At 32.2% G+C, this 25,940-nt stretch overlaps 2 protein-coding genes across 2 annotated transcripts; both read right to left on the minus strand.

Moving 5' to 3' along the window:
* Positions 1-14,509: 14,509 nt before the first annotated feature.
* Positions 14,510-17,367, minus strand: LOC111705749 (uncharacterized). The gene is made up of 4 exons (XM_023478395.1): positions 17,232-17,367; positions 16,529-16,744; positions 16,069-16,151; positions 14,510-15,993 (listed from the first exon to the last, which is right to left on the minus strand). Exons 1-4 carry the CDS (start codon positions 17,247-17,249, stop codon positions 14,673-14,675), a joined length of 1,638 nt encoding a protein of 545 aa, XP_023334163.1. The 5' UTR covers positions 17,250-17,367; the 3' UTR covers positions 14,510-14,672.
* A 1,177-nt stretch (positions 17,368-18,544) lies between these two features.
* Positions 18,545-25,841, minus strand: LOC111705740 (receptor-type tyrosine-protein phosphatase S). Its single transcript, XM_023478386.1, has 10 exons — positions 25,594-25,841; positions 24,528-24,630; positions 24,063-24,114; positions 23,655-23,688; positions 23,153-23,207; positions 22,185-22,284; positions 21,546-21,661; positions 21,104-21,169; positions 20,215-20,278; positions 18,545-18,609 (listed from the first exon to the last, which is right to left on the minus strand). The coding sequence occupies exons 1-10, from the start codon at positions 25,647-25,649 to the stop codon at positions 18,545-18,547; spliced, it is 711 nt and encodes a 236-aa protein (XP_023334154.1). The 5' UTR covers positions 25,650-25,841.
* Positions 25,842-25,940: the final 99 nt, after the last annotated feature.

Consider the following 25,940-nt stretch of genomic DNA (forward strand, 5'->3'; position numbering starts at 1 on the left):
TAGGTGTTCAGTATTCTGAATTCTCCCCATTATTCCCCTATTGACTTATTCATGGGGGGGGGAGAATAGTGCAAGGGGAAGGGGGAAGAACATAATGGTAGAGGGAAGGGGGCGTGCTTTGCACTAGAGGGGTAAAGAGGGTAAATTCCTAAAATTGTGAAATATATGACCTCATACGTCCCAGAGTGTCATTTTAGATTTTTCTAAAAATTTAGCAGTTCTAACCAATTTTGGAGCCAGTGTTCAATTTAAACGGGAATATAATGAGAGAGCTTGTTAAAGAATAAAAGGGTTTTTGAAGGAGAAAGAATCTTGAAAAATGAGCCGAACCCTAAAAAAGACCTCTCAAAATTCAAAATTGTTAAGAAAAAATGAGTTACGATAAAGATAAAAAATATATAATTAAAAGTAATGTTTAAAAAAAGTTGTATTCAATAAAAAAGGGCATCTGTTATTGCTTATGTATACCATTACAAGGCAAAAACTACAATTTCTTAAAACCAATGTTTTATTAAACGCCTAAAGAAATAAACCATGTTTTACAACCATTATTTGCCAGAAAAGCGAGTTCTGTTAACAGCACATGTCATCAAACAAATTACTACATTGATTTAAAGCTTTAATTGAAACTAAAACAACAAAACCAAATCTGCAAATCTGCAGATCTGCAGATCTAGAATTGCAAATGTTTGAATTCTAAAATCAGATCAAGATTGGCAACGAGTCCGGACTAAACTGGGTGTCACAAAAAACTTTAACGTTTTTTTAAAGCATAATAAAAAGCTGTATTTACGGTGGGGGAAAAAAATTCGAGTCTTGGAAGAAAACATCATCATTAGAGTTCAACGGAGGACTTGGGGTCTCCGATGGGATAGGGGATGTTTAAAGAAAATCTTAAGGCCTTTGAGGAAAACCTTTGGAAAAAAAGATGTCCGTTCTGAAAACTTTTGGAAAAAAGATGTTCGTTCTGAAAACCTTTGAAAAAAAGATGTCCGTTCTGAAAACCTTTGGAAAAAAGGTGTTCGTTCTGAAAAACTTTGGGAAAAAAGGTGTCCGTTCTGAAAACCTTTGAAAAAAAGGTGTCCGTTCTGAAAACCTTTGAAAAAAAGTTGACCGTTCTGAAAACCTTTGGAAAAAAGGTTTCGATTCTGAAAACCTTTGAAAAAAGTTGACCGTTCTGAAAACCTTTGGAAAAAAGGTGTCCGTTCTAAAAACCTTCGGAAAAAAGGTATCCGTTCTAAAAACCTTTGGAAAAAAGTTGACCGTTCTAAAAACCTTCGGAAAAAAGGATTCCGTTCTGAAAACCTTTGGAAAAAGGTGTCCGTTCTAAAACGTTTGAATGTTTTCTAACCCTCAAAAGGACTGTAAGCGTGATTTCATGTGACCATGCTAAGATAGCAATGTTCGATTTACAACCTTACCCTTCAGAGCTTTGTCTGATCAAGTATGAAGTAGTACTCCATGTTTTTGTTTTTGAAAACTGTTAAGTTTGTTTTGCGGGTCACTCCATTAGCGCCTGATCCTATCAGGGTTCAGTCATTGGTTTGTTGTCTATTCTGAACCAATAGAAATAGTATGGCGGTAACATCTATCTTTCAATCTATCGCCACAATTTTTATTAGATTCATGTTTCATGGGTTACGTTGTAAATCAGGCATTTCCATCTTTGCATGAAGTGTCTCTTGAAATTATGCTTACAGTCCCTTTAATTTCATAAATCTTATACGAACTTTCCTTTTATGGAAAAGTGTGAAGTTGAAAAAAGATTAATACCGGAAACTGACCTCTTACAGGAAATACGGAACAATAAAAACCATCCGTCCCCCTTCCCCCCCCNTACAAAATTAGAACTATTTTAGAACACCTTGTACAAAATTAGAACTATTTTAGAACACCTTGTACAAAATTAGAACTATTTTAGAACACCTTGTACAAAATTAGAACTATTTTAGAACACCTTGTACAAAATTAGAACTATTTTAGAACACCTTGTACAAAATTAGAACTATTTTAGAACACCTTGTACAAAATTAGAACTATTTTAGAACACCTTGTACAAAATTAGAACTATTTTAGAACACCTTGTACAAAATTAGAACTATTTTAGAACACCTTGTACAAAATTAGAACTATTTTAGAACACCTTGTACAAAATTAGAACTATTTTAGAACACCTTGTACAAAATTAGAACTATTTTAGAACACCTTGTACAAAATTAGAACTATTTTAGAACACCTTGTACAAAATTAGAACTATTTTAGAACACCTTGTACAAAATTAGAACTATTTTAGAACACCTTGTACAAAATTAGAACTATTTTAGAACACCTTGTACAAAATTAGAACTATTTTAGAACACCTTGTACAAAATTAGAACTATTTTAGAACACCTTGTACAAAATTAGAACTATTTTAGAACACCTTGTACAAAATTAGAACAACCTTTGGAAAAAAGGTGTTCGTTCTGAAAAACTTTGGAAAAAAAGGTGTCCGTTCTGAAAACCTTTGAAATAAAGTTTACCGTTCTGAAAACCTTTGGAAAAAAGGTTTCCGTTCTGAAAACCTTTGAAAAAAAGTTGACCGTTCTGAAAACCTTTGGAAAAAAGGTGTCCGTTCTAAAAACCTTCGGAAAAAAGGTGTCAGTTCTAAAAACCTTTGGAAAAAAGTTGACCGTTCTAAAAACCTTTGGAAAAAGGTTTCCGTTCTGAAAACCTTTGGAAAAAGGTGTCCGTTCTAAAACGTTTGAAAAAAGGTGTCCGTTCTGAACACCTTAGGAAAAAAGGTGTCCGTTCTGAAAACCTTTCAAAAAAAAAAGGTGTCGGTTCTGAAAACCTTTGAAGAAAGGTGTCCGATTGGGGTATCCATTGAAACATGGGTTTTCAAGTGAATGTTTAAGGATTGCGGATGAAAATCTTAGGGATTCTAATGAAAATATGCGTGTCTCCGACGAGATAGTTTCTGCTGATAAGGGGTCTCCGATTAGTACTCCTATCAGTATGCCAACTAGAGTATTTTTATTTTCCTGCCCATCTAGGATATTTTTTAATGGAAAAGAAAATTTTTAAACATACACTATAACCTGTACTGCAGTAATAATATTTTTGTAAAAAAGGTTGAAATCATTTTACTATATATATGAGATAGCACTTTATAACTATAACTAATAAAAATACAAAATATAAGAGACATTGCTATAATTGGGAGGACCCGTTTTTTTGGTATAATCTGCTTTGCACTATTTTAAAACACCTTGTACAAAATTATAATTATTTTAGAACAACAGAACACCTTGTACAAAATTAGAACTATTTTAGAACACCTTGTACAAAATTAGAACTATTTTAGAACACCTTGTACAAAATTAGAACTATTTTAGAACACCTTTTACAAAATTAGAACTATTTTAGTGATCAAGTATGAAGTAGTACTCCATGTTTTTGTTTTTGAAAACTGTTAAGTTTGTTTTGCGGGTTACTCATGTCCATTAGCGTCTGATCCAATCAGGGTTCAATCATGGGTTTGGTGTCTATTCCGAACCAATAGAAATAGTATGGCGGTAACATCTATCTTTCTATCTATCTCATTATCCAATTAGAGATATAAATCCTTTAATCAGCGCTATCAGTAAATGGAAATATTTATCTCTGCTGAAACTATGGTGGGGTTCTTTGCAAAAGTGACTTCCGCATTTCTTGCTTACAAAGAAGAAACTATAGAGAAATTAACATGAATATGCACTTTTCGAAACAGAAAAACAACGGTTTCTTCCACAATTTGTATCAGATTCAGGTTTCATGGGTTACGTTGTAAATCAGGCATTTCCATGTTTGCCACTTGAAATTACGCTTACAGTCCCTTTAATTTCATTATCTTTGACAAACTTTCCTTTTATGTAAAAGTGTGAAGTTGAAAAAAGATTAATACCGGAAACTGACCTCNTTGTACAAAATTAGAACTATTTTAGAACACCTTGTACAAAATTAGAACTATTTTAGAACACCTTGTACAAAATTAGAACTATTTTAGAACACCTTGTACAAAATTAGAACTATTTTAGAACACCTTGTACAAAAAATAGAACTGCTGCTGCGACAATTTGTTATATTTGATATAAAGCGGGAATTGAAGAAAATAAAGACAAAATCAGAACCCACCTGTACCCATGGATAGATTGATAGATAGATAAAAAGAATGGTTTATAGATAGATAGATAGACAGACCGATATATCGATATGAGAGAGTTATACAGAACTCTGTTTATTAGTGATTAAGCTGTAAAACAAGATGTGCACGTTCTCACCCAAAAATAAAGCAGTATTTTACCAATTACTCCTTTTAAACTTAAGCTAGAAACAATTTATAAATATATATGTTATTGTTTAGTGCTACTGAAAAGTCTAAGTAAGATGGGAGGAAAAAACAAAGGTCGTTGCGACTTTTTAAAATAAAAATATCATTAATAACTTTTTTATTTAGATATCAGCTGGTGCGATCTCAAACGTTTTGAATTAATGTTTAGATTCATAAAATAGAATATATTGATTAAGCAATGCAAAGATAGTTAAATAGGTAGATAGATAGATAGATAGAAAGTTAGATAGATAGATAGATAGAAAGATCTATACATAATTGGGGACTATAACATAATTCGGTGTTCTATGGCAATTAGTGTAATATCACGAAGTCAAGAAAACAAAACAAAATAAAATGATTTTTTTCAGATACAGTAGTTTTATGCAACATTTTCAAGGTTATGCAATTTTATGCTTTGCAGACATTTTTAAAAATCTGCATTTATAAATCTTATTTTGTATGAATTTTTCTGTATTCTGTATCTTATGTGTTGAGTATTCTGTATTCTGTACATATTGTGTTCAGTATTCTGAATTCTGTAAATTTTGTATCTTATGTGTTCAGTATTCTGTATTCTGTAAATTTTGTATCTTATTTGTTCAGTATTCTGAATTACGTAAATTCTGTATCTTAGGTGTTCAGTATTCTGAATTCTGTAAATTTTGTAACTTATGTGTTCTGTATTCTGTGTTCTGTAAATTCTGTATCTTATGTGTTCTGTATTCTGTATTCTGTATTCTGTAAATTCTGTAAATTCTGTATTTTATATCTAAAGTTTCCACCAATTATCCCCCTAAAACCCTTAAAACCCGAGAAAATCCATTAGAGGCAAAATTTAGGCTTTTTTCTTCACTATAATTATTCTGATTCCATGATGGGTCAAAATTAGATGAGTCAGTGGATAGAAAGATCCCGACAGGATAGAGTTAGATAGATGGATAGTTAAATAGATAGATCCTGATATAGATAGATGCATAGATAGCGAGATAGATAGATGACACGTAGATTATTTGGTGAAGTCATTTTAGTCATTCTTTTGTAAGATTATTCAATCTACTTTAAAGGGAGTGTTCGGGAAAAATGAAAGGGGGTATACGGCGATAAATTATCCCCTCTGATTGCAACTAATTTTACTTCTATCTGTATGCGACTATAAGGAGAAAATTGTTAAAAACAACTTGTACCGAAGATCTTACGTCCATTCATATTCGGAAAGTTCCAACACAGGACTAGTATCCTAAAAAAGTCAATTTAATTTCAAACAAATCATTCAGATATAACAACCTATAATCATTGATTATTTTTCGACGCATTCGTATATATTTGATGTTTCATAATATTTCTTATTTTTTATGATCTGAGAGTTACTTTTGAAAACTTTCATTCATGTTCGAGGATTTTTGATAACGAAGACGACAATTTCATATTTCCCAGGAACGATCGAAAATAGTTGTAAGCGAAATATTATTTTTTTTTTTTTATCTAAAATATTATGAAATATCAACTATATATGAATGCGTCGAAAAATTATCGATGATTATTAGTTGTAATATCTGAATGATTTGTTTGGAATTAATTTTTTTTAACGATCCGAGCCGTATGTCGCAACTTTCTGAATTTGTGTGGACGCTACGTTCATCAGTATAAGTCGTTTTTAACGATTTTCTCCTTATAGTCCCAACAGATAAAAGTAAGATTAGCTGCGATCAGGATCGATAATTTATTGCCTATTCCCCCTTTCGTTTTTCGCGAACACTCCCTTTAAACATTTATTCACTCATCTATTCATCCCCTTCCTTTCCTCAATCCTTGGTTCAGTTTAACTGGCTTTTAAAGGGAAAATCTATTTAGTTACAGTACGATAATTTCTGTTTTTTATAGTGTTGACATTAAAACAATAAAGAATTTGAGTTTTTGACACAAATTCTAATTTTCAGCCCTTATATCTTTGCAGCCCGTAGACCGTTGATATTTCAAACTATAAATTATGTTAGATCAAATAGTTTAAAATTTAAATATTAAATCTTTAAACCATCAGGTTGTAAAGATAAAGGGATTAGAAAATGTGAGTTTGTGGCAAAAATTAAAAAAAATAAGTGACAAACTCGGATAGCCCTACAAGCTTAACAATATTTACTGGCTAACCACTAATTAAAGATTTCTATGTATACTTGCTTACCATAAACTATAGGATTATAATGTTTACTGGCTAACCATGAATTAAGGATTCTAATGGTTGATGGCTAACCATTAATTAAGGATGTCAATGTTTACTGGCTAACCATGAATTAAGGATTCTAATGTTTACTGGCTAACCATGAATTAAGTATTATAATGGTTGATGGATGACCATGACTTAAGGTTTATATTGTTTACTAACTAACCATGAATTAAGGATTCTAATGGTTAATGGCTAACCATAAATTAAGGATTCTAATGGTTGATGGATAGCAATGAATTATGGATTATAATGTTTACTGGCTAACCATGAATTAAGGATTATAATGGTTGATGGCTAACCATTAATTAAGGATTTCAATGTTTACTGACTAACCATGAATTAAGGATTCTAATGGTTGTTGGATAACCATGAATTAAGGATTATAATGTTTAATAGCTAACCATGAATTAAGGATTCTAATGTTTAATAGCTAACCATGAATTAAGGATTCTAATGTTTACTGGCTAACCATGAATTAAGGATTATAATGGTTGATGGCTAACCATTAATTAAGGATTATAATGGTTGTTGGATAACCATGAATTAAGGATTATAATGTTTACTAGCTAACCATGAATTAAGGATTCTAATGTTTACTGGCTAACCATGAATTAAGGATTCTAATGGTTGATGGAAAACCATTAATTAAGGATTTCAATGTTTAGTGACTAACCATGAATTAAGGATTCTAATGGTTGTTGGATAACCATGAATTAAGGATTATAATGTTTACTAGCTAACCATGAATTAAGGATTCTAATGTTTACTGACTAACCATGAATTAAGGATTCTAATTTTTGCTGGCTAACCATTAATTAAAAATTTCAATGCTTACTGGCTAACCATGAATTCTCTTGTCTTTGGTCGCTAGTAAGCCATATGAAAATTTACAGTTAAAAAACTGCAATATAAATTCCTTGTTAAAGAAGAAAACTGTATTGAACGGCACACTTGTCGTTTCTCTTGTTATTTATTAACTGTTGTCAGTTATTTACCTGCTGCTGTCTATCATTAACCACTGTTAGATGAGTATTAGAGCCCACTGTGACAAGTATACTCAATACAATGCAACACTGTGGGTTAAATGTCTATTCTAAGACGATATTACATTTACGTACTGTCTGCAGTATTTAGCTTAGTGTAATCATGTACTGTACCAATTATGGTATAGTTATCTCAGTGCACCTATGTATTGTACCAATTATTGTATAATTAGTTCAGTGTAATCATGAACTGTACCAATTATAGTATATTTAGCTCAGTGTATTCATGTACTGCACCAATTATAGTATATTTGTAATAAATATCGGGTCACATAATATTCTGAAACTTGCATTACATTGTACATTATTAATTATCTATGTTGTAAACTTCTACGTAAAAACCCATTATTCAATTGAACTGCGTTTCAAATAAATACGTAGCATGGTTTGCGTAAACCCTATGAATGCGTACATTCAACTTAGCTTAATCATGTGATATATATGACGTATATCTTAAAATGCGAGTATTTCTGATTGTGCTGTAATACGTAACAAGATTTGACTTAAATCATGTGATATAGATAACGACGTAGGAATTGTAATTACGTCTATTGATTTACCTTGTAACTTGTAAACCTTAAATACAAGTTAGTTAGAATCAGAACTCTGCTTTGATTACAGAGTAGATTAATTGAGTATTAGGGTTGAGATCATACCTCGTGTAGGGTAAAGATCGATCAAGGGCTTGTAGATAGCCAATAGCTTGTTGATAGCTAGACTGAAGCCCTGTTTTGATAAACAGGTAGGAGCGTCCCCATCATTTGGGATCGATATATAGCTTGTTGATAGCTACGCTTGTGACCCTGTGTGGCATTTAGAGCCTGAGTAATAGCTAGATTGATAAGTAACGCTTGTGTCCCTTTGTGGCAATTAGAGCCTGAGTAATAGCTAGATTGATAAGCTATGCGTGTGTCCTTGTGTGGCATTTAGAGCCAGGTGTGTTGCGTCCTGGTTGACTTGGATAGCGGACTGGTTGTACCTGGACTGACACAGTTTGCGGGACGAACTTTTAAGAGTACGGCATTTACCACATAAACAGCTCACTGTTTTCATGTACAGTACTAATTAAACCGTTCTTCAGGCGTAGTACATTTCGCGATGGATAGATACGTTTTAAAGAAACTTTTCATATTTTTAACTTTTAAAAGGTTTTCCGACAATCTGAGAAGGGGTACAAATATAAGGCAAAAAACAAACCAAAAACTATCGTTTTAAAAATCTCAAAAACGTCGTTTTTGCCTTATATTTTCTTCTGTGATAAAGCAAACTTCTACAGAATAAAGTTTTAAAATGTTGGAACCTTCTTATACTGTCGTAAAACCTTTTAGAAGTTTAAAAACATTAAAAGTTTTTGTAAAACGAATCTGGCTATTGCCCATTCTTAAGTACATGACAGAACACTGATGCTTAATCGACTATTTCTGACCTATAAATTTTAGGAGTTTAACCCATCGTGTTCCAGTTCAAAACTTTAACATTAGAATATTCAAACTAATTAAACTCTGCTGTGTTTCGACCTGAAACAGTTTTAGAACTCTGTAAAAACACCGCTTTATATACATCAGACTAAACCTTCTAGTCAATATCAGAATCAGTTTTAGAACTCTGTAAAAACACCGCTTTATATACTTCAGAATAAACCTTCTAGTCAATATCAGAATCAGTTTTAGAACTTTGTATAAACACCGCTTTATATACTTCAGACTAAACCTTCTAGTCAATATCAGAATCAGTTTTAACAGTCTTCGAAATTCTTACATTGATCCAAAAGTTGCAAGCTCTAACACAAAAATCGTTAAGAATTTTTCCAATTACTTGTAGATAAAAAATGCAAATGTCTAGGGCTACAAATAGATATAATTGAGTAAGTGAGATAAAATCAAAGGCAAGGCGTAAATTGCAAACTCTAAAGTCGACCCACCCTTGAAAATTGATGCAAGTTTTCAGCCTGTATCTATGTGTTCAATAGAAAATCATGTTTTCAATCTAAAAGGTGCAGGAGAAAAAGTATGTGTTTTACTTGTCTACGCAAGTCTAAACAATTTNGGGACAGGGGGGAGCCTAACATGTTTCTACTCGTCATGTTTCATTCTCAAATCTCAGATTTAATGATTTTGATAAAAAAATTTGTTTTCTTCCATTACAGAAATATTAAGAAAAATTATATCATTTTCATTGTATAAAGAAAAAGAATTTTAATCATAATGATACAAACATGGCTTGTTCTCAGGGTTTCCAATGAAATTTTCGAAACTCGAAATTAACGAAATTTTTGCGAAAAATTTCAGAGATTTTTGACGACAAACATTTAATATTTTTTACTCCTAAATTCACGAATTTCACGAACTTTATAGAAAATTTCCCCGGAATAGGGTTCGAATTTCGGAAAAATCTCGAAAAAAATTTTATCGAAAATTTAGAAACCCTACTTGTTTTTATTTAAGTATATTTTTTATCTATACTATTGGTCTATTTTCTTAATGAATGCTTTGAATTAATGCTTTGTATTTTTAAAAAAACTCGATTTGTCCTCTAAACATTTGTCTCTGTATTAAAGAAGTAAATTATTAATAAAATTCCCTGGTTTACTTTTAAATAATGATTTCTAGAATACTTAAAAATATAAAAACATCTGTGTGAGTGACATATTCATATTGATGTAACCTCATTTATTTAACACAGTAGACAGATTATCCCTGTTTACCTACCAACATCCCATTTACCCCCCTATACTTGGGGATTGGTGTAGATGGAAAGGGTAATGGTTTAACATGGAAAGAGGAGCCCAGGGAGTGGAAGGAAATTGGTTGGTAAAGTTTGGGGTTGGTTGAGATGAAAGGAGGATGGAGAAGGGGATGAGGGAGGAGGAGGGGGGGGGGAGAATGAAGAATGTGGATCTATTAAATGTTTAATGTTTACAATTCCTCAGTTTCACAATTCAACAATTGAAGAAACAGAGCTCAGGTTTTTACTCCATTAGAAGATGATACTATGAACAATTTGGGATAGTTCCACAAAAGAATGCTATAAAATGTAAAATTGTGATATTTCGGAAATAATTTAATTTACTAAACATAAGATATTAAATACATAATGTTGAAGTGTAAGAGGTAAGAGACGTCAGATGTAAGATGTAAGATGTAAGATGTAAGATGTAAGATGCAAGATGATGTGTAAGATGTAAGATGTAAGATGTAAGATGTAAGATGTAAGATGTAAGATGTAAGATGTAAGATGTAAGATGTAAGATGTAAGATGTAAGATGAAAGATGTAAGATGTAAGATGTAAGATGTAAGATATAAGATATAAGATATAAGATGTAAGATGTAAGATGTAAGATGTAAGATGTGATTTGTAAGATGTGAGATGCAAGATGGAAGATGGAAGATGGAAGATGCAAGATGTAAGATGTGATTTGTAAGATGTGAGATGCAAGATGTAAGTTGTAAAATGTAAAAAGTATGATGTAAGTTCTAATTTTTAAGTTTTAAAATGTAAGATGTAGAATATGGGTTTTCGTTGTAAGTTAAATGTGGCAAGGATAAAATTTAAGATAAAGTTTGCGGATTAGTGTAAGATGTAGGTCATTAGATGTATGTTGTGAAGCCTTTTAAGGCGTCTAATAATGAAAACGTGTCATGTTACCATTTGGAAAGGGGAGAGAGTCGTTCTATCGAGGAAAGGGAGGATAGTTGCACTCCCCCCCTGTTAAAGTTAGTATTTTTTAACCAACAACCTTAAAAGCAGTTTAGGATAAAAAATCGATTATATATATTTTGTGTCCAATTTATTATCGGGGTCTCAAAAAGCTTGCAATCATTAGCAAACATATTTTACAAATTTCGATATTGTTAACTTACTCGCAATAAAGTTAGCTCTTAAATGTTGCTATTGGCGGCAACAAGTTTTCCTTGTATACTATTTAAAAATAGCATTGTAATATTTTTTCAAATTTTTCAAGTTTTTGATGGCTGATTTCAAACAGTTTTGACGGATCAAAATTTAGGTTAGTTTGGGTGACTAGGCTCCAAAATTTGGAGATGGAGAAGACTGCAGGAGTGGTGTCGGTATTATGACAGTACTCTGGAATGGCTTAACAGCTGGAGTAGGTATTATAAAAGAACTCTGGAGTCGAGTGGTTTTAAACCTGGAGTCGGTATTATAAAAGAACTCAGGAGTGGTTTTAAACCTGGAGTTGGTATTATGAAAAAAATCTGGAGTGGTTTTAAACCTGGAGTCGGTATTATGAAAAAACTCTGGAGTGGTTTTAAACCTGAAGTCGGTATTATGAAAGAACTCTGAAGTGGTTTAAACCCTGGAGTCGGCATTATGAAAGAACTCTGGAGTGGTTTAAACCCTGGAGTCGGTATTATAAAAGAACTCTGGAGTGGTTTAAAACCTGGAGTCGGTATTATGAAAGAACTCTTGAGTGGTTTAAAACCTGGAGTCGGTATTATAAAAGACCTGATACGGCCACCTGTCCAAGTGCCCGTATATAAATTTTCAAGTATTTTTAAAGGATTGATGGGTTTCAAGCTCTAGTTATTTACAAGGTATAAAATCCTTTTTTGGAATCCGTCACCATGGTTTACAACGCAGACAAGAGATGAAGGGACGTCAAACCTTGTCAAATGTCTTAGATGCGCTCTTTTGTATAGTCCGTAATATTAACTCTTAGTTACAGACATCGCATATTAATCCGCAATACTTTTTTATCGTTATTTAATTTTTTACATAAATATTGACTAAGTTTATAATCATCTAAAAAATTAAAAGTTACATTTTACGGATAGGCGCATTTAAGATAATATATTCCAACTTAATCCGTGAACTTTTACGGTATATAATATAACCCATTCATTTTATTTAAATTCATGTATTCATTCATTTTTCTGGTTCAATAGTTAACTCAGCCACACGGAGTTAAGTCTCTGGCATAAAGAGTGGATTTTAAAATGCAGTAGTCGGCATTCATAAAAAGATGGCCAGGAAAAGGGGCACTGAGCGTAAGGAATTACAGAAATAATAAAAAGTATAGATTTATTATATATTTGAAGAGTTGGAAGGGCGAGGGGGGGCAATAAACTGATCAGCTAAGGATGGTTAACTTGCAAAAAGTTTATGCCATGTATTATACAATCTATTCATCTTAGAGATAAGATGACACAGACCTAAGTCACAAGTCTGAAACTAACTCAGAGATTGAAGGAACGCAGAGGACTCAAAACAGCTGTACATTTCAAGATTTATAAAGGAGTTTTGATCCCTCATCATATTATATCTACAAAGAGTTTACAAAAAAGTGAAAACAAAACTCTACTTATAGAAGAAAAGAATTAAAAACCTATACAGTGATAGATAATTAACTCCAAATAATCAGATCTTATATTCTTTATTGTGTTGTCAGGCCTGCAGGCTCTTATAGCTGTCAATTTTGTGTAGCTTTTGATATGCTATTTGATATGCTATTTGATATGCTATTTCAATGCAAAATACTTGTTTCCAAATTAAACAAGATTAAGAACAAGAAGGGATGAAGAATTTTTGCGATATCCATTCCATTAACAGGAAAAATAGAGTTTTTCCGGTTTCCATTCCATTAACAGGAAAAATTATAGTTTTTTGCTGGAATACTAAAAACCCTAAGTCTAGTGTTTAAATTAAATCAAGGGGATGGTGGGAGCTAGGGGGTATCAAGGGGATGGTGGGAGCTGGGGGGTATCAAGGGGATGGTGGAAGCTAATAACCCTGTAATTATTTCTAGCTTTCTCTTCCTTTTCAACTTTCCAAATTTAACAGATTTACAAGTTTTTCAATTTTATAAGAAACCCCCTCCAAAGCATGGTACAAGTAAAAAATCCTATTCCACTGATGCTTTTTTCTCATTGTTGTAGAAAATAAGAATAATCTACAATCACATGCTTTTTCTTTTTCTAACCCACATTTTCTTGGGGGAAAAAATGTCGTTCTTGCCAAAGCTTCATAAAATTTTGCGATTTAAGAGAAGATTATTAAAAGTCAAAAATGAATTTAAAGAAGGTAAGATATATTAATATTTCAAGATCAAGAGCAATGAAAATTCATCAATAAAAATCAAATAGTTTCCAATCGGAATTCTGTTGCGCGGAATTGCACGCAATGGTTGCTTCCGCTTGCGCAATTTTATTGCGCGCAATTGTGCTATAATTGCGAACAAGGAAGTAATTAAATATTCGCGGAATTGTGCATAATTGCAAGGAATTGCACATAATTGCTCGGAATTGCTTTTCCATATAAAAATCAATAATTTTATCTGTGACTTGCAAATTTATGAAGCAGATACAAGAATGAAAATATCTCTGTATATTTTAAAATGATCGAGGCCCGAGTTTCACTTGTTTCAACAGTTTTCAAATTCTAAAGTTTCTTGTGGTTAAGCAGACGCTACTAATTATCAATTTAATATTTTTTCATTTGTTCATATTGGATGAACATTAAAATGGAACTTTTTTTTGGTTAAAATTGTAAGGTTCGTTTAGTCGAAATTATATATTTTGCTACAGTGAGAACCAGAAAACTATGGTACTGAAAGTGTATTTGATGGCCTTACAAACAAAAATAATTAATATTTCTTTAATTTATTTAATAATTAATTGCATATATTGTGTGCCATAAGGTTTTGATTGAATATTATCAAAAAATTGAAACACAAATGTAAAAAAAGTTGGATGGAATTGTGCAATTGTGCGCTATTCTGATGCATTCATTGCATGCTATTATTACGGAATTGCGCTCAAGGGTTCAAAATTGCGCGCAAGTAAAATCCACTTGCGTTGGAAACTCTAGTCATACTTAAAGGAAATTAATGTAGTAATTTAATTTTTAATTTAAATCGAATAAAAATGCTGAACTAGTCCTTAAATACTTTTATTTATTCCAACAAATAAAATTCTGTACTATGTAGGTCCAATTTTACAAGAATAAATACAATAATAAATAAGCAACAGAAGTAAAGCAATCTGCAAGTTTTAAATTTAATAACAATCCAACAAAAAGTAAAACTATGCACTAAAACTACTTTCCATAGGGGGAGTAGCCAGCCTCATGTTCATCATGAACTGCAGGAACTCCTTGGAAATGTCCATCGAAGCCTGGACCAGGTTCAATGTGATCTCCAGGTCCTCCTGAGAATTGGCCCTGGTATCCTTGGTTTGCTCCACCATCACCTTCTCCAAAATGAGCATCTTGTCCTAGAGCACCATGAGGAGGTTGGTATCCAGGAAGATGTGCTGTGTGAGCATTTCCAGCTTGTCCACCTTGGTCACCATAACCAACTTGTCCACCGTGCCCTCCCTGTACCCCAAATCCTCCATGGCCTCCATTTCCACCATGTCCAAGGATGGAACCATGTCCAAGGATGGCACCATGTCCTTGGTTCCCACTTTGTCCTCCATTGCTAGCATGTCCCAAACATTTCTGCTTAGGTACTTTCTGGCACTGTTCCCTATGAACAGGAGAACACTGCTGCTCTGGTACCTGGAAGCATTGCTGGTTAGCCACTGTTGTACACTTAAGGCCAGGAACATCAACACATGCCTGTTCAGCGTATGGTGCACATTCCATCCTAGGTACATTTAAACATTGTTCCACATGAACAGGATAGCATGAGGTGGTGGGAATGCTTCTTGGATGGGAAGAACAACCAACTCTTGGTACATGAATGCATTCTTTACGTTGACCCACATTGCATGACTGGCTGCCAACATTTATGCACTGTTCTCGAGGTAAACTGCTACACTTTGGAACATAGATCTTACGACAGACATTGTTGGTCTTAATAACTGGAACCTTGATGCATTGCTGCTGGGGAGTGGAACTACATTTTTGTGAAGGAAAAGTCTGACATGCACGTTTTGGAACATTTTCACAATGCTGCTGAGGAACGCTATGGCATTGCTTGGAGGGCACCTTGTGGCATTTTTGTCTTGGGACATCCTGACAATGGTAACCTTGACAAGATTTTTCATAAACCGTAGTGCATTCATCTTTGTAAACATCATGGCATTGATCAACATGAATAGGTTTACAGATTTGGGAATCATAGTTGTTACACTGTTCAATCCCGACGTTAGCACACTGCACATTGTTTACTGTAACACACTGGTCCTGATACACAACATCCACTACTGTGGAGCAGATCTCTTCAGCAACATCTACACAATTCAAATCCTGTACTGTTGTACACTGAGGAGAGGAACCGGTATGACAAGCAACATCTGGGACGTTAGTGCACACTTCCTCCTCTCCCACAGTACATGTTGTTTCTGCTATTTGCAAAGCATGTTGGGTGCAGTTTTGTATTTGGATAGTTCCACACACTTCAGCACCAACTTCCCTGAAAATGGTTTTCATCAAATCAGCAAATGAATTTCAATTATTTTTATTTTGTTACTATTTTATAGTTTTTAACCTGCATTTTAGAGTTTCATACTGAAAACAGCGCTGATCATTGACTGGAGTACAATGTTGCTCTTTAACTGCTATGCACACATCCTAAACAAAGACGTAGTACAGTAATTACACAGAATATAGAAGAACATCAAGAAGTTTACAGTCTAGAAAGAGTTGCAGTTAAAAACATGAATTAAAGTTCAATAAATTAAAGTTTAAGAAATCTTGATAAAAGGAATTGAGTCTTTGTCACATACTCTGATTTTCTAATCACTTTATCTTTGGAACCAAATGTTGCAGACCTTAGATATTTCAAACTATAAATTATGTTAGATCAAATAATCTGAGCTTGAAATATCAAACGTTTACAACATCGGGTTCTAAAGATATTGAGGTTTAAATATTTGATTCTGTTCCAAAGACTCAATTCCTTTGTTGGTCTTATTTTAGAAGCAGAATTATGATCTAAAATACTAAACCTTATATTTGGTTTGGCAGTTCTGCTCTGTTACAGGTGTGCAAAAATCTTCATACACTGTACTGCAGTGCTCTCCCCCGCCATAGTATTCAGGATCAGCTGTAGCGTCTGGGTCAGCTTCAGCAGTAGCATCTGCTACAGCATTGGGTTCAGCACCCGGCACAGGGTTGGGAATAGAGTAGATAGGGGATGCAAGAAAGAAGGCGACCAGTATAGTCTAGTATAAAATGTTGTTAAAATTTGTTTTAAGTGGTGAAATAATGTACAATTCATCAAACATTGGCTTGACAATTATTACATCAATCTGGTAGAATTTACCATCACTGATCTCTCCTCAACAGTTAGATATATAATTGTTTGCCTCTGATTTGTTAAAGAACAACTGTTCTAAAAAGAGAGCACGTTGAATTTTTACGGGGCTAATCTCTTCATCATTGAATTCCTTTCAAATATTCCAAATTGCACATTTTTTCATTTTGATTTTAAACGCTTTCAAGGGTTTGCAAGACCAATTTTGCTTACCAACATCCTGAGCGCAGAGTGGGATCTTTTGTAGGCAAAATTTTACGAAAAGTTTACAGAGCGGGTGGATATTTTACTTAATTGTCCTAAGGGACATAAAATAACTTAACATCCCTATGTTAGGGGAATCATGGGTCAGTAATGTTGGTCCAAACAAAAGATTTGTCACCCGAAACCTTTACCTGGAGCAAAGTTCTCATGTTGATAAGGAGATTGGGTGAAAAGGGCGGAGAGGAGGGATTGGGAGAATTTGAAATATTACTGAGGGTGGTAAACAAGTGTCTGCTGTGAGGGGGGAAGGAGAACTGAAAATAAGAGATAAATTCGCGCCCTAAATACTCTATTTCATGGTTAACTGCAAATCATCCATTGATTTAAAATTCAGAGACTGCGCGCATTTGATAATGATGAATTGGTGAACCTGGAAGGGACTAAATCTTGCAAATTGCATCAGTGTTAAAGTAATATCATTGGTTCATTTTGAAGTAACCGTGAACACGGTATTGTTGATTAAAAATACATGTTTCCATTTTTAATCTGGAAAATCATCGAGATTAGTTTATTCTTTACTCAGTTTTTATGATGCAAATTAGTTTAAGGGACTGTAAGCTTAAAGTTTAGGTGATCCTCCATGCATTATAGAGAACAAAGATGACAATGCCGACTTACAACGATACAATTAATACCTTAATCTGATCCAAAACATGGAAGATAACGACGTTTTTCTGACTCAAAAAGTAGTGTAAGGTCTGATAATTTATCCATTGTTTCTTATATGCTTTGAATGGTAGCATTGTAAATCGGACATTGCCATTTTAACATATAGGGTCACTTAACATTACGCTTACAGTCCCTTTAATGCATTTAAAGCTGTTTAAAATTCAAGGATTTTAATTCAATGAAGAAATTAATAACATACTTTAACTTCTATATTTCTGAACAATAAGTATTTGTAAAATTCAGATAAACATTCAGTATTTTAATTCATTTCATGACATATCATGGTGTTTAACAATCCAACTAAATATAGTAAAAATTTCTCATGTTTGCGATTCCAACTTAAGTTAAAACTTCGAAATGTCGGCCGGTACTTAAAAAAAATCTACGATAGTCAAAAAAAATTGTTTACAGATCTTATATTTACATATGTTGAAAGTCGTATAAGAATGTATTTTTCTTAAGCTTTATGTATAATGTACATTGATTGAGACCCCCCAGTCTGTATTGGGTTAACATTAGTCGAATAGAATGATCAGGAAATTGAATTCCTTTTTTGAGTTTTCATGATTTTGTTGTGAGTTCAACATAGTCGTGATGCTTTATCAAGTCTTGCTAATTAAACATCATGTGCATAAACATCAGGGTGACAATATCTTAATGTTCTCACGTTCTCACCTAGATTTGAGATCCAAGAATACTAGAAATAAAGGATTAGATTTGAAATCCAAGAATACTAGAAATAAAGGATTATATTTGAGACCCAAGAATACTAGCATTAAGGATTAGATTTGAGATCCAAGAATACTAGAAATAAAGGATTAGATTTGAGATCCAAGAATACTAGAATTAAAAGATTATAATTGAGATCCAAAAATACTAGAAATAAAGGATTAGATTTGAAATCCAAGAATACTAGAAATAAAGGATTAGATTTGAGATCCAAGAATACTAGAATTAAGGATTAGATTTGAGATCCAAGAATACTAGAATTAAAGGATTAGATTTGAAATCCAAGAATACTAGAAATAAAGGATTAGATTTGAGATCCAAGAATACTAGAATTAAAGGATTAGATTTGAGATCCAAGAATACTAGAATTAAAGGATTAGATTTGAGATCCAAAAATACTAGAAATAAAGGATTAGATTTGAAATCCAAGAATACTAGAAATAAAGGATTAGATTTGAGATCCAAGAATAATAGAATTAAAGGATTAGATTTGAGATCCAAGAATACTAGAATTAAAGGATTAGATTTGAGATCCAAGAATACTAGAATTAAAAGATTATATTTGAGAACCAAGAATACTAGAAATAAAGGATTAGATTTGAGATCCAAGAATACTAGAATTAAAAGAAAGATTTGTGATCCAACAATACTAGAAATAAAGGATTAGATTTGAGAACCAAGAATAATAGAATTAAAAGATTTTAATTTCTTGCTAATCCACTCGCTTTGGGGTATAGTAGAGAAAAGTCAAAAACCGTTTTTTTTAAAAATAGAGAGTTCCTCCCGTTTCTGTTTATTAATCTTAAATGGCGCGCAAAACTTCAAATTTCCCGGCGATTGATACGCGACTTTAATTGGTCGAATTTTATACACCTTTCATGATACAAGTAAAGATTAGGTAAGTCTCAAGATTAAAAAAAAAAAGAGGTTCAAGCATTGATCTCGATATCCACCATTATAAAGTTCCCAGCTCAGGTCTAATTTCAGGTTAATGAACAGGATCTTTTTTATTGAAAGTGTTTAATAAAAAAATATATTTTTAGCATTTGATTTAATTCAGATATTTATAACTACAAAAAGTTTACCAACAAATTTTGTTTATAACAAAAACTGCTTTCTAAAAAAACATCATTTATTATTAAGCATTGTTGACCAGGGACCAAATCAGATCTAATCATGCTGCATTAGCAAAGAGAATAGAATATATATTAGAGAGGAATTTAAACGATCCCTCGGTATGAATTTTGTCAGTCCCTTTTAGCCTGAAAGGGAGTTCAAAGTGTACAAATCATGTAAATGTTCAAAAATTATATGCAGTAGAGTACATTAATACAGTATGTTCCCTAGACTATCCATTTCAATTTCGAATTTTTTAAAGCTGTTAAATAAATTTTATAATGAATTAGGTGAATAAAAAACATCATTTGATTTATAGTTTTAACGGAAAACCATCGTTTGTAAAGTGAAAGGCAAAGAGTCTATGTGAAATGATCATTGGTCAATTATGAAACCAGCCTATTTCATAATTTGGTTTTCTTTTAATATTAATTTAAGATTTTATATAAAATGATGTTCCAAGGCCCAAAAGGTTATATAGCGCAAATATGTGAAGTACACCTGCAGTATGGAAACAGTACAACAAAATGGCCGTTTTACACTTTTTTCTAGTAAATTCCACTCTAATATATGTTATATTCTCTTTGTGCATTTGTTTACCACTATAATGCCAAGACTGGGTACTGTTACCGTACATCTTCTTACGATGGAGCAATGCTTGATCCTGAGATTCACAACATAAAATTTTTGACTGTCGGAAATTCAGAACTTATTTTTTGTTTCTTAATGCCAAATTTTGTACCTTGCATGTCTGAGATTTCTAAAATACAAATACAATCTTTGGAGGCTTCTTAATATATTCTTTCGTGAAAATGCAAATAGATTGTAGTACAATATATGGCAACGTAGTATGTGTACACACTCAGTACAGCTGTATTCTGACGTCACAAGTGTGAACTTAGCTTTTGTGCCCGACATTTTATTATTAATATTAGTGATAATTTTTGAATAAAAGTGCTAACCTTACGATAAAAAATGTAATTTTATATGTTCTTTATTTTCTGTTTTTACACTTTTTTATTCAATCTGGAGAACATGTCAACTAATGTAAGAAAATTTCTTTTTCCTTGTTATATTTGACGTTGTGTATAATTGGTCTATAGTTCTCTGTTGTCACTTATTGTACTTAATAATCTATTTGGTGAAAATGCATAAAATCAAATATTTCCAAATTCATGATATATTTATAAACGAAATCTTTACAGAACAACTTTAAAAAAAGCAAAATCTTTATATGCATCAATCTGCAAACATCGTTTTCTTTATTATATCTTTAATCTTATGAATTTTTTGATGAAAAAATTAAACTTAAAGCAAAGAAAAAATTTATTTTTGGTAAGCTTGAACAACTTGATGGAGGAACTTAAGATCATCAAGAATCCAACAATACTAGAAATAAAGGATTAGATTTGAGAACCAAGAATACTAGAAATAAAGGATTAGATTTGAGATCCAAGAATACTAGAAATAAAGGATTAGATTTGAATACCATTTTATCACGTTGGCTTCTTAGTTCCTTGACTGCGCCAGATATGTTTCCAGTTTTCATATTCTTCTGCGTAAATTTTAATATCATTATAATAACAATGTACGCACTTATCATTCATGCTCATTTAAAGATCAAATTCATTATAGCAACAATATTGAGTAATATTTGCGAAGAAATGTAAAAAAATGTAAATCAACTTTCTCTTTATATTGAATCATATAACACAACACGGGTTAATTCCTTCAAAATATCTTAAAGGACTGATCAATCATAAACCACACGCATAAATCTGACCTCTGCAAAAAATGCACAAAAAGCACTAATTGCTTAAAATCATTAGTTTCCACTGTTTAAATCTATGTAAATCCCGACCTGCTAACAATTATTACAAGGTCCTCATTTAAATAAATACTATAAATACTAGTTATGTACTGTAGTTTACCCTGTAGAGAAGAAGGGATAAAACCATGAAGATTCCTGATCGTTTTATTCCTTTGTCGCAGTGAACAATAACAATCCCACTCTTGTTGCAATATTCCCAAATTTCAGTAACTGTGTCTAAATATTTAATAAAGTTGTAATCTCTGTTTGTCCGTTTGTTTGTCCGATCCTAACTTATAAACCCCTTAACAAATATGCATCATTTTGACTGGGGAACTAGGGAAAACCACGGGAATGTTATTACTTTATTTTAGAGATTCTAAGTTGGCTAAAATCATAATTCCTAGCAAGCGCTGGGTTCTTATGCTAGTTCATAATAACATAAAAGTTATACGAAACCAATAATTTTAGCAGACCATTCTATATTTGTCATATTGCATTATCACATGACTTTTATGTAATATGGTTTAACAAAGCTAGGGAAAACTATAACTGTAATGAGTATACTTCAATTTTCCATATCTTGGCACTAATGTTGTAAACCATTAATATCTCAAGCTCAGCTTATTTTATCTAAGAGTTCAAAGTTTGAAATATCTTAGGTTTACAAACATCATGGGTTGCAAAGATATAGGGATTAAAAAATTAGAATTTGTGGCAACGAATCAATTCCTCTCTTTCAAATGTTTTAAAAGATTACCTAACAACTCTTTTCCATCTTTTTTTTTAAGATCCTGATATTCCGGCCAATAGCTCAGGGTTATCAGATCTATCTGACTCTCTTCAGAGTCTTCTCCAGTCTTGCAAAATAATATTTACATGAGCTTATTTTAAAGTAAGAGGGCAATGTCCGAATAAAACGGCACTCTTTAATCCTTTCTCTGATCAATAATGTGGAAGATATCGTCGTTCTCCTAACTTAAAAAGTGTTTAATTCTCACAATTTTCCTTGATTGTTTCTGAAAAAAATGATCATGTCACTTAAAAGACAAAAGTATTTAACGGGGCCGTAACTTTAATATAAATTAAAAAACGTGGACCATGAAAATATAAATATTTTTTAAAATTTTTTGAAAGTTTTAATGAAAAGGTGGAGTGGAAATGGGAATGGGAGTGGGGGGGGAGTATGGATCCTCTAAGTAGCATATATATATATAGGTGGTGCTTTACGACCTTTCTTTCTTAAGATATGTGAAATCTAAAAGCTTTATCTATCATCACCAGCCATTTTTTAATACGTTGTAAAAGTATCAACATCCTACAATTCCCAAATTTTTCCGTTTTTATGGTAGAATTTCAAAATTGAATTAATTTTGATTTTATTTTATTTTGACTGACCATGAGAATATAAATCATATGAACGTGAATTGCCAAATAAAAAAAATCATGACCTGGACGATCTATTTGATACAAATAACCCAACAACAGCTAAACAATAAACTTAAATATGTATCTATATAATAAAACAAGACATTCGTATATATGTTTCGTATAGCCGGCCAAACGGCTGGACCGATTGGGCTGACATTTTTTGTCGACACTCATGGGTGTCCGGGGGGTGTTAAAGGCTGAAAAAATCGAAATGTTTTTTTCAAAATTATTTTTTTAACGTTTTTTTCCAAGGGCATCGCCGGGACCTTCAGCTAGTAGTATATAAATGTTCTTAACCTGAAGTATTGCTCTACAAGCGCAAAACCCACCATACAGTTCTTCCAAAGTTTGACTAAGCACAAAAAAATATTTCTTTTAAAATCATTTCTATTTTTAACTTTTAGAAATTGTATTAACTTAAACATACAGGATAGGCTTTTCAGCTTCTCCCATTATTGACAAAACTTCATTATATCAAAGGAATTGAGTATTTCCCACAAATTCAAATGTTCTGATCCCAATATGTTTGCAACCTGAGGGCGAAAACCTTTGATTTTTCAAACTTAGATTATTCGATCTATAAGAATTCGAAGTTCTAAAGTCTAAGACATTGTAATACAAAGATATGGAGATTAGAAAATTAGAATTTGTAGCAAAAACTCAATTCCTTTGTTTCTATTTGTTTTCATTGTCCTTTTCCATCTTTGTTTGCAAATAAAACGAGATTAAGATGTTTCCCTTCATTAAAACAAAAATCATTAATAGTTCAAAATAATTTACAAAATAAATAAATAAATACCTAAGAGACATTTTTCCAAATTTCATCTCTTGCCCTAAAACAGTTAAAAATATTTGAAATTAGATTCATAACATTTCAAACCTTCTTCAATACTTGACTTTTAAGTAACATCATCATAAGAAGTGTTAAAATAATATTGTAAACATAACATTGTACTTAAGCATATCATTAGTTTCAATAGAAGTAAATATTTCCATTTACTGATAGCGCCGATTGAATGATTTATAACTCTAATTTGATAATGAGCTAGATAGAAAGATAGATGTTACCACCATACTAATTCTATTGGTTCAGAATAGACAACACATGACTGAACCCTGATTGGATCAGGCGCTAATGGACTCGGCATACAGGAGTGGTTATTATAATTCGTTAATCTTTTATCAATAAATTTTTCTTGTTCATTACCTGGTTTGTAATCTTCAGCGGCTGTACACTGAAGTCGTATAACACAAGACGCCTAAAAATATATTTCATGTACATTTTTGTATCAGAAATCAGAAATCAGAATATGGTAAAAATGGTGAATATGGTGAAAAGGGTGAAAATGGTGAAAATGGTGAAAATGATGAAAATGATGAAAATGATGAAAATGGTGAAAATGATGAAAATGATGAAAATGATGAAACTCATTACAATGTTTTTGATGCAATACTTCTAAACTTATTAAAGTGAAATTTCTTACTCATTTAGATAATATAATTCTATAAAAGGACAGCGATATCAAATTTTTTACGGTTGATCCTTACTTTAAAATCTAATTTTTTTCTGAAACGAATTAAGTCTTTGTCACAAACTCTAATATTCTAATCCTATATCTTTGCAACCTTTTTGTGTAAACCATTTAAATACCGAAAATTATGTGAATTCCACCTTAGACTGAGAAGCCATTTGCCAGAATCGTTCTGTAGATCCCGGTATGTGAGGAGAGGGTCCTTGGCTTATTATCACATCGGGAACATAAAAATTCTCAAATCTTAAATAAGATGAATTATTAAATTATGCAATTAATGGGACTGTACGCTCACTTTCAACTGACTCTCCATCCATAGATGTCAATGCCCGATTTACAACGGTTCATATGACCAATAATATGGAAGCTATTGTTGTGTTTCTAGGTTTAAAAAGTTTTATTCTAATAATTATTTTATGTTTTCCTGCAACAGAAATGCGCAAGTCAATTTTGTAGAGACGCCACAATTGAAAATAATCAGTTTTTAAAAATTATTACCATTGATATCTAATTCATACTTGATCAGACAAAACTTTTAAGAGTACGGTTGTAAATCAGGCATTGACATCTTTGCATGGAAATACTTGAAATAACACTTACAGTCCTTTTAATATGAAAAATGGATAAGTAACTGATGACAACCTGAATGTACTATGTACATACAGTAAGATACTATGTACATACACTAAGATACTATGTACATACACTAAGATACTATGTACATACACTAAGATACTATGTACATACACTAAGATACTATGTACAATGTAAAATCAAAAACTAAATTTCCGAGGGGAACGGATAAAGCAATGTTTACTCATAATCTTATTTTTTCCAAGAAATTGAGTGTTTGTCAAAAACTCAAATTCTCAAATTCCTATATCTTTGCAACCCACTGACGTGTACCTTAGACATTTCAAACTATGAGTTTTGTTAAATCAAATAAGCTAAGAATGCCAAAGTTGTACATTTAGCACCATCAGATAAAACAAGTTATAGAGATTGGTACATTTGAGTTTGTGACAGATGCTCAATTCTTTTAACTCTCATGTTTTTTTCTGAAAGAAAATAAGTAATTTCAATTTTTGTAAACTCATTTTGTGATGTCAAGAATTCACTCAGGAACCATTTTGTATATAATCCCTCTAATGTTTAATTCCAACTTCCCGGCCCCTTAGAAAAGTAATAAAAAATCCAATAAAAAACCTGAAATATGAGGCATTGATGTAATCACTTCTATTATCTCCTTCAATTTTCCACATAATAACTCTGTTAAAATCATAAGGCAAAACTTCTTGATCCCTAGATTGTGGAATTAATACAAAAAACGTTGAATGTTAAAAATTTTGTATTTTTCTGTCTTAAAATGTGTTAAATTCTTAAATTTCCTTCATTTTTCTGCATCAAAAAGTATTAAAATCTAATCCTGTATTCATCTTCAATCAGACAAAGATTTACAGGGTACCGTTGTTACGCGAGCCATGCTACGTGAAGAAAGTCTGTTTGTCGCCCCTGCGTATTTCTGAGTTTCTCCTGAAGATCTGTACGGAATG

The sequence above is a fragment of the Eurytemora carolleeae genome, unplaced genomic scaffold (assembly GCF_000591075.1).
Source record: "Eurytemora carolleeae unplaced genomic scaffold, Eaff_2.0 scaffold302, whole genome shotgun sequence".
Lineage (NCBI taxonomy): Eukaryota > Metazoa > Arthropoda > Copepoda > Calanoida > Temoridae > Eurytemora > Eurytemora carolleeae.

Excerpts from the sequence above, each read along its gene's own strand:
- LOC111705749 (XM_023478395.1), bottom strand. Across the intron at positions 16,152-16,528 it reads ACTGCCAAACCAAATATAAG|GATGTGTGCATAGCAGTTAA; the intron begins GTTTAGTATTTT and ends GTCTTTGTTTAG. Across the intron at positions 15,994-16,068 it reads TATGAAACTCTAAAATGCAG|GGAAGTTGGTGCTGAAGTGT; the intron begins GTTAAAAACTAT and ends AACCATTTTCAG.
- LOC111705740 (XM_023478386.1), bottom strand. The coding sequence starts at position 25,649 with ATGTGGAAAATTGAAGGAGATAATAGAAGTGATTACATCAATGCCTCA. Across the intron at positions 23,208-23,654 it reads TTTGGAAAAATGTCTCTTAG|TCAAACTTTGGAAGAACTGT; the intron begins GTATTTATTTAT and ends TTTTGTGCTTAG. Across the intron at positions 21,662-22,184 it reads AGATGGAAAAGAGTTGTTAG|ACACAGTTACTGAAATTTGG; the intron begins GTAATCTTTTAA and ends TTAAATATTTAG.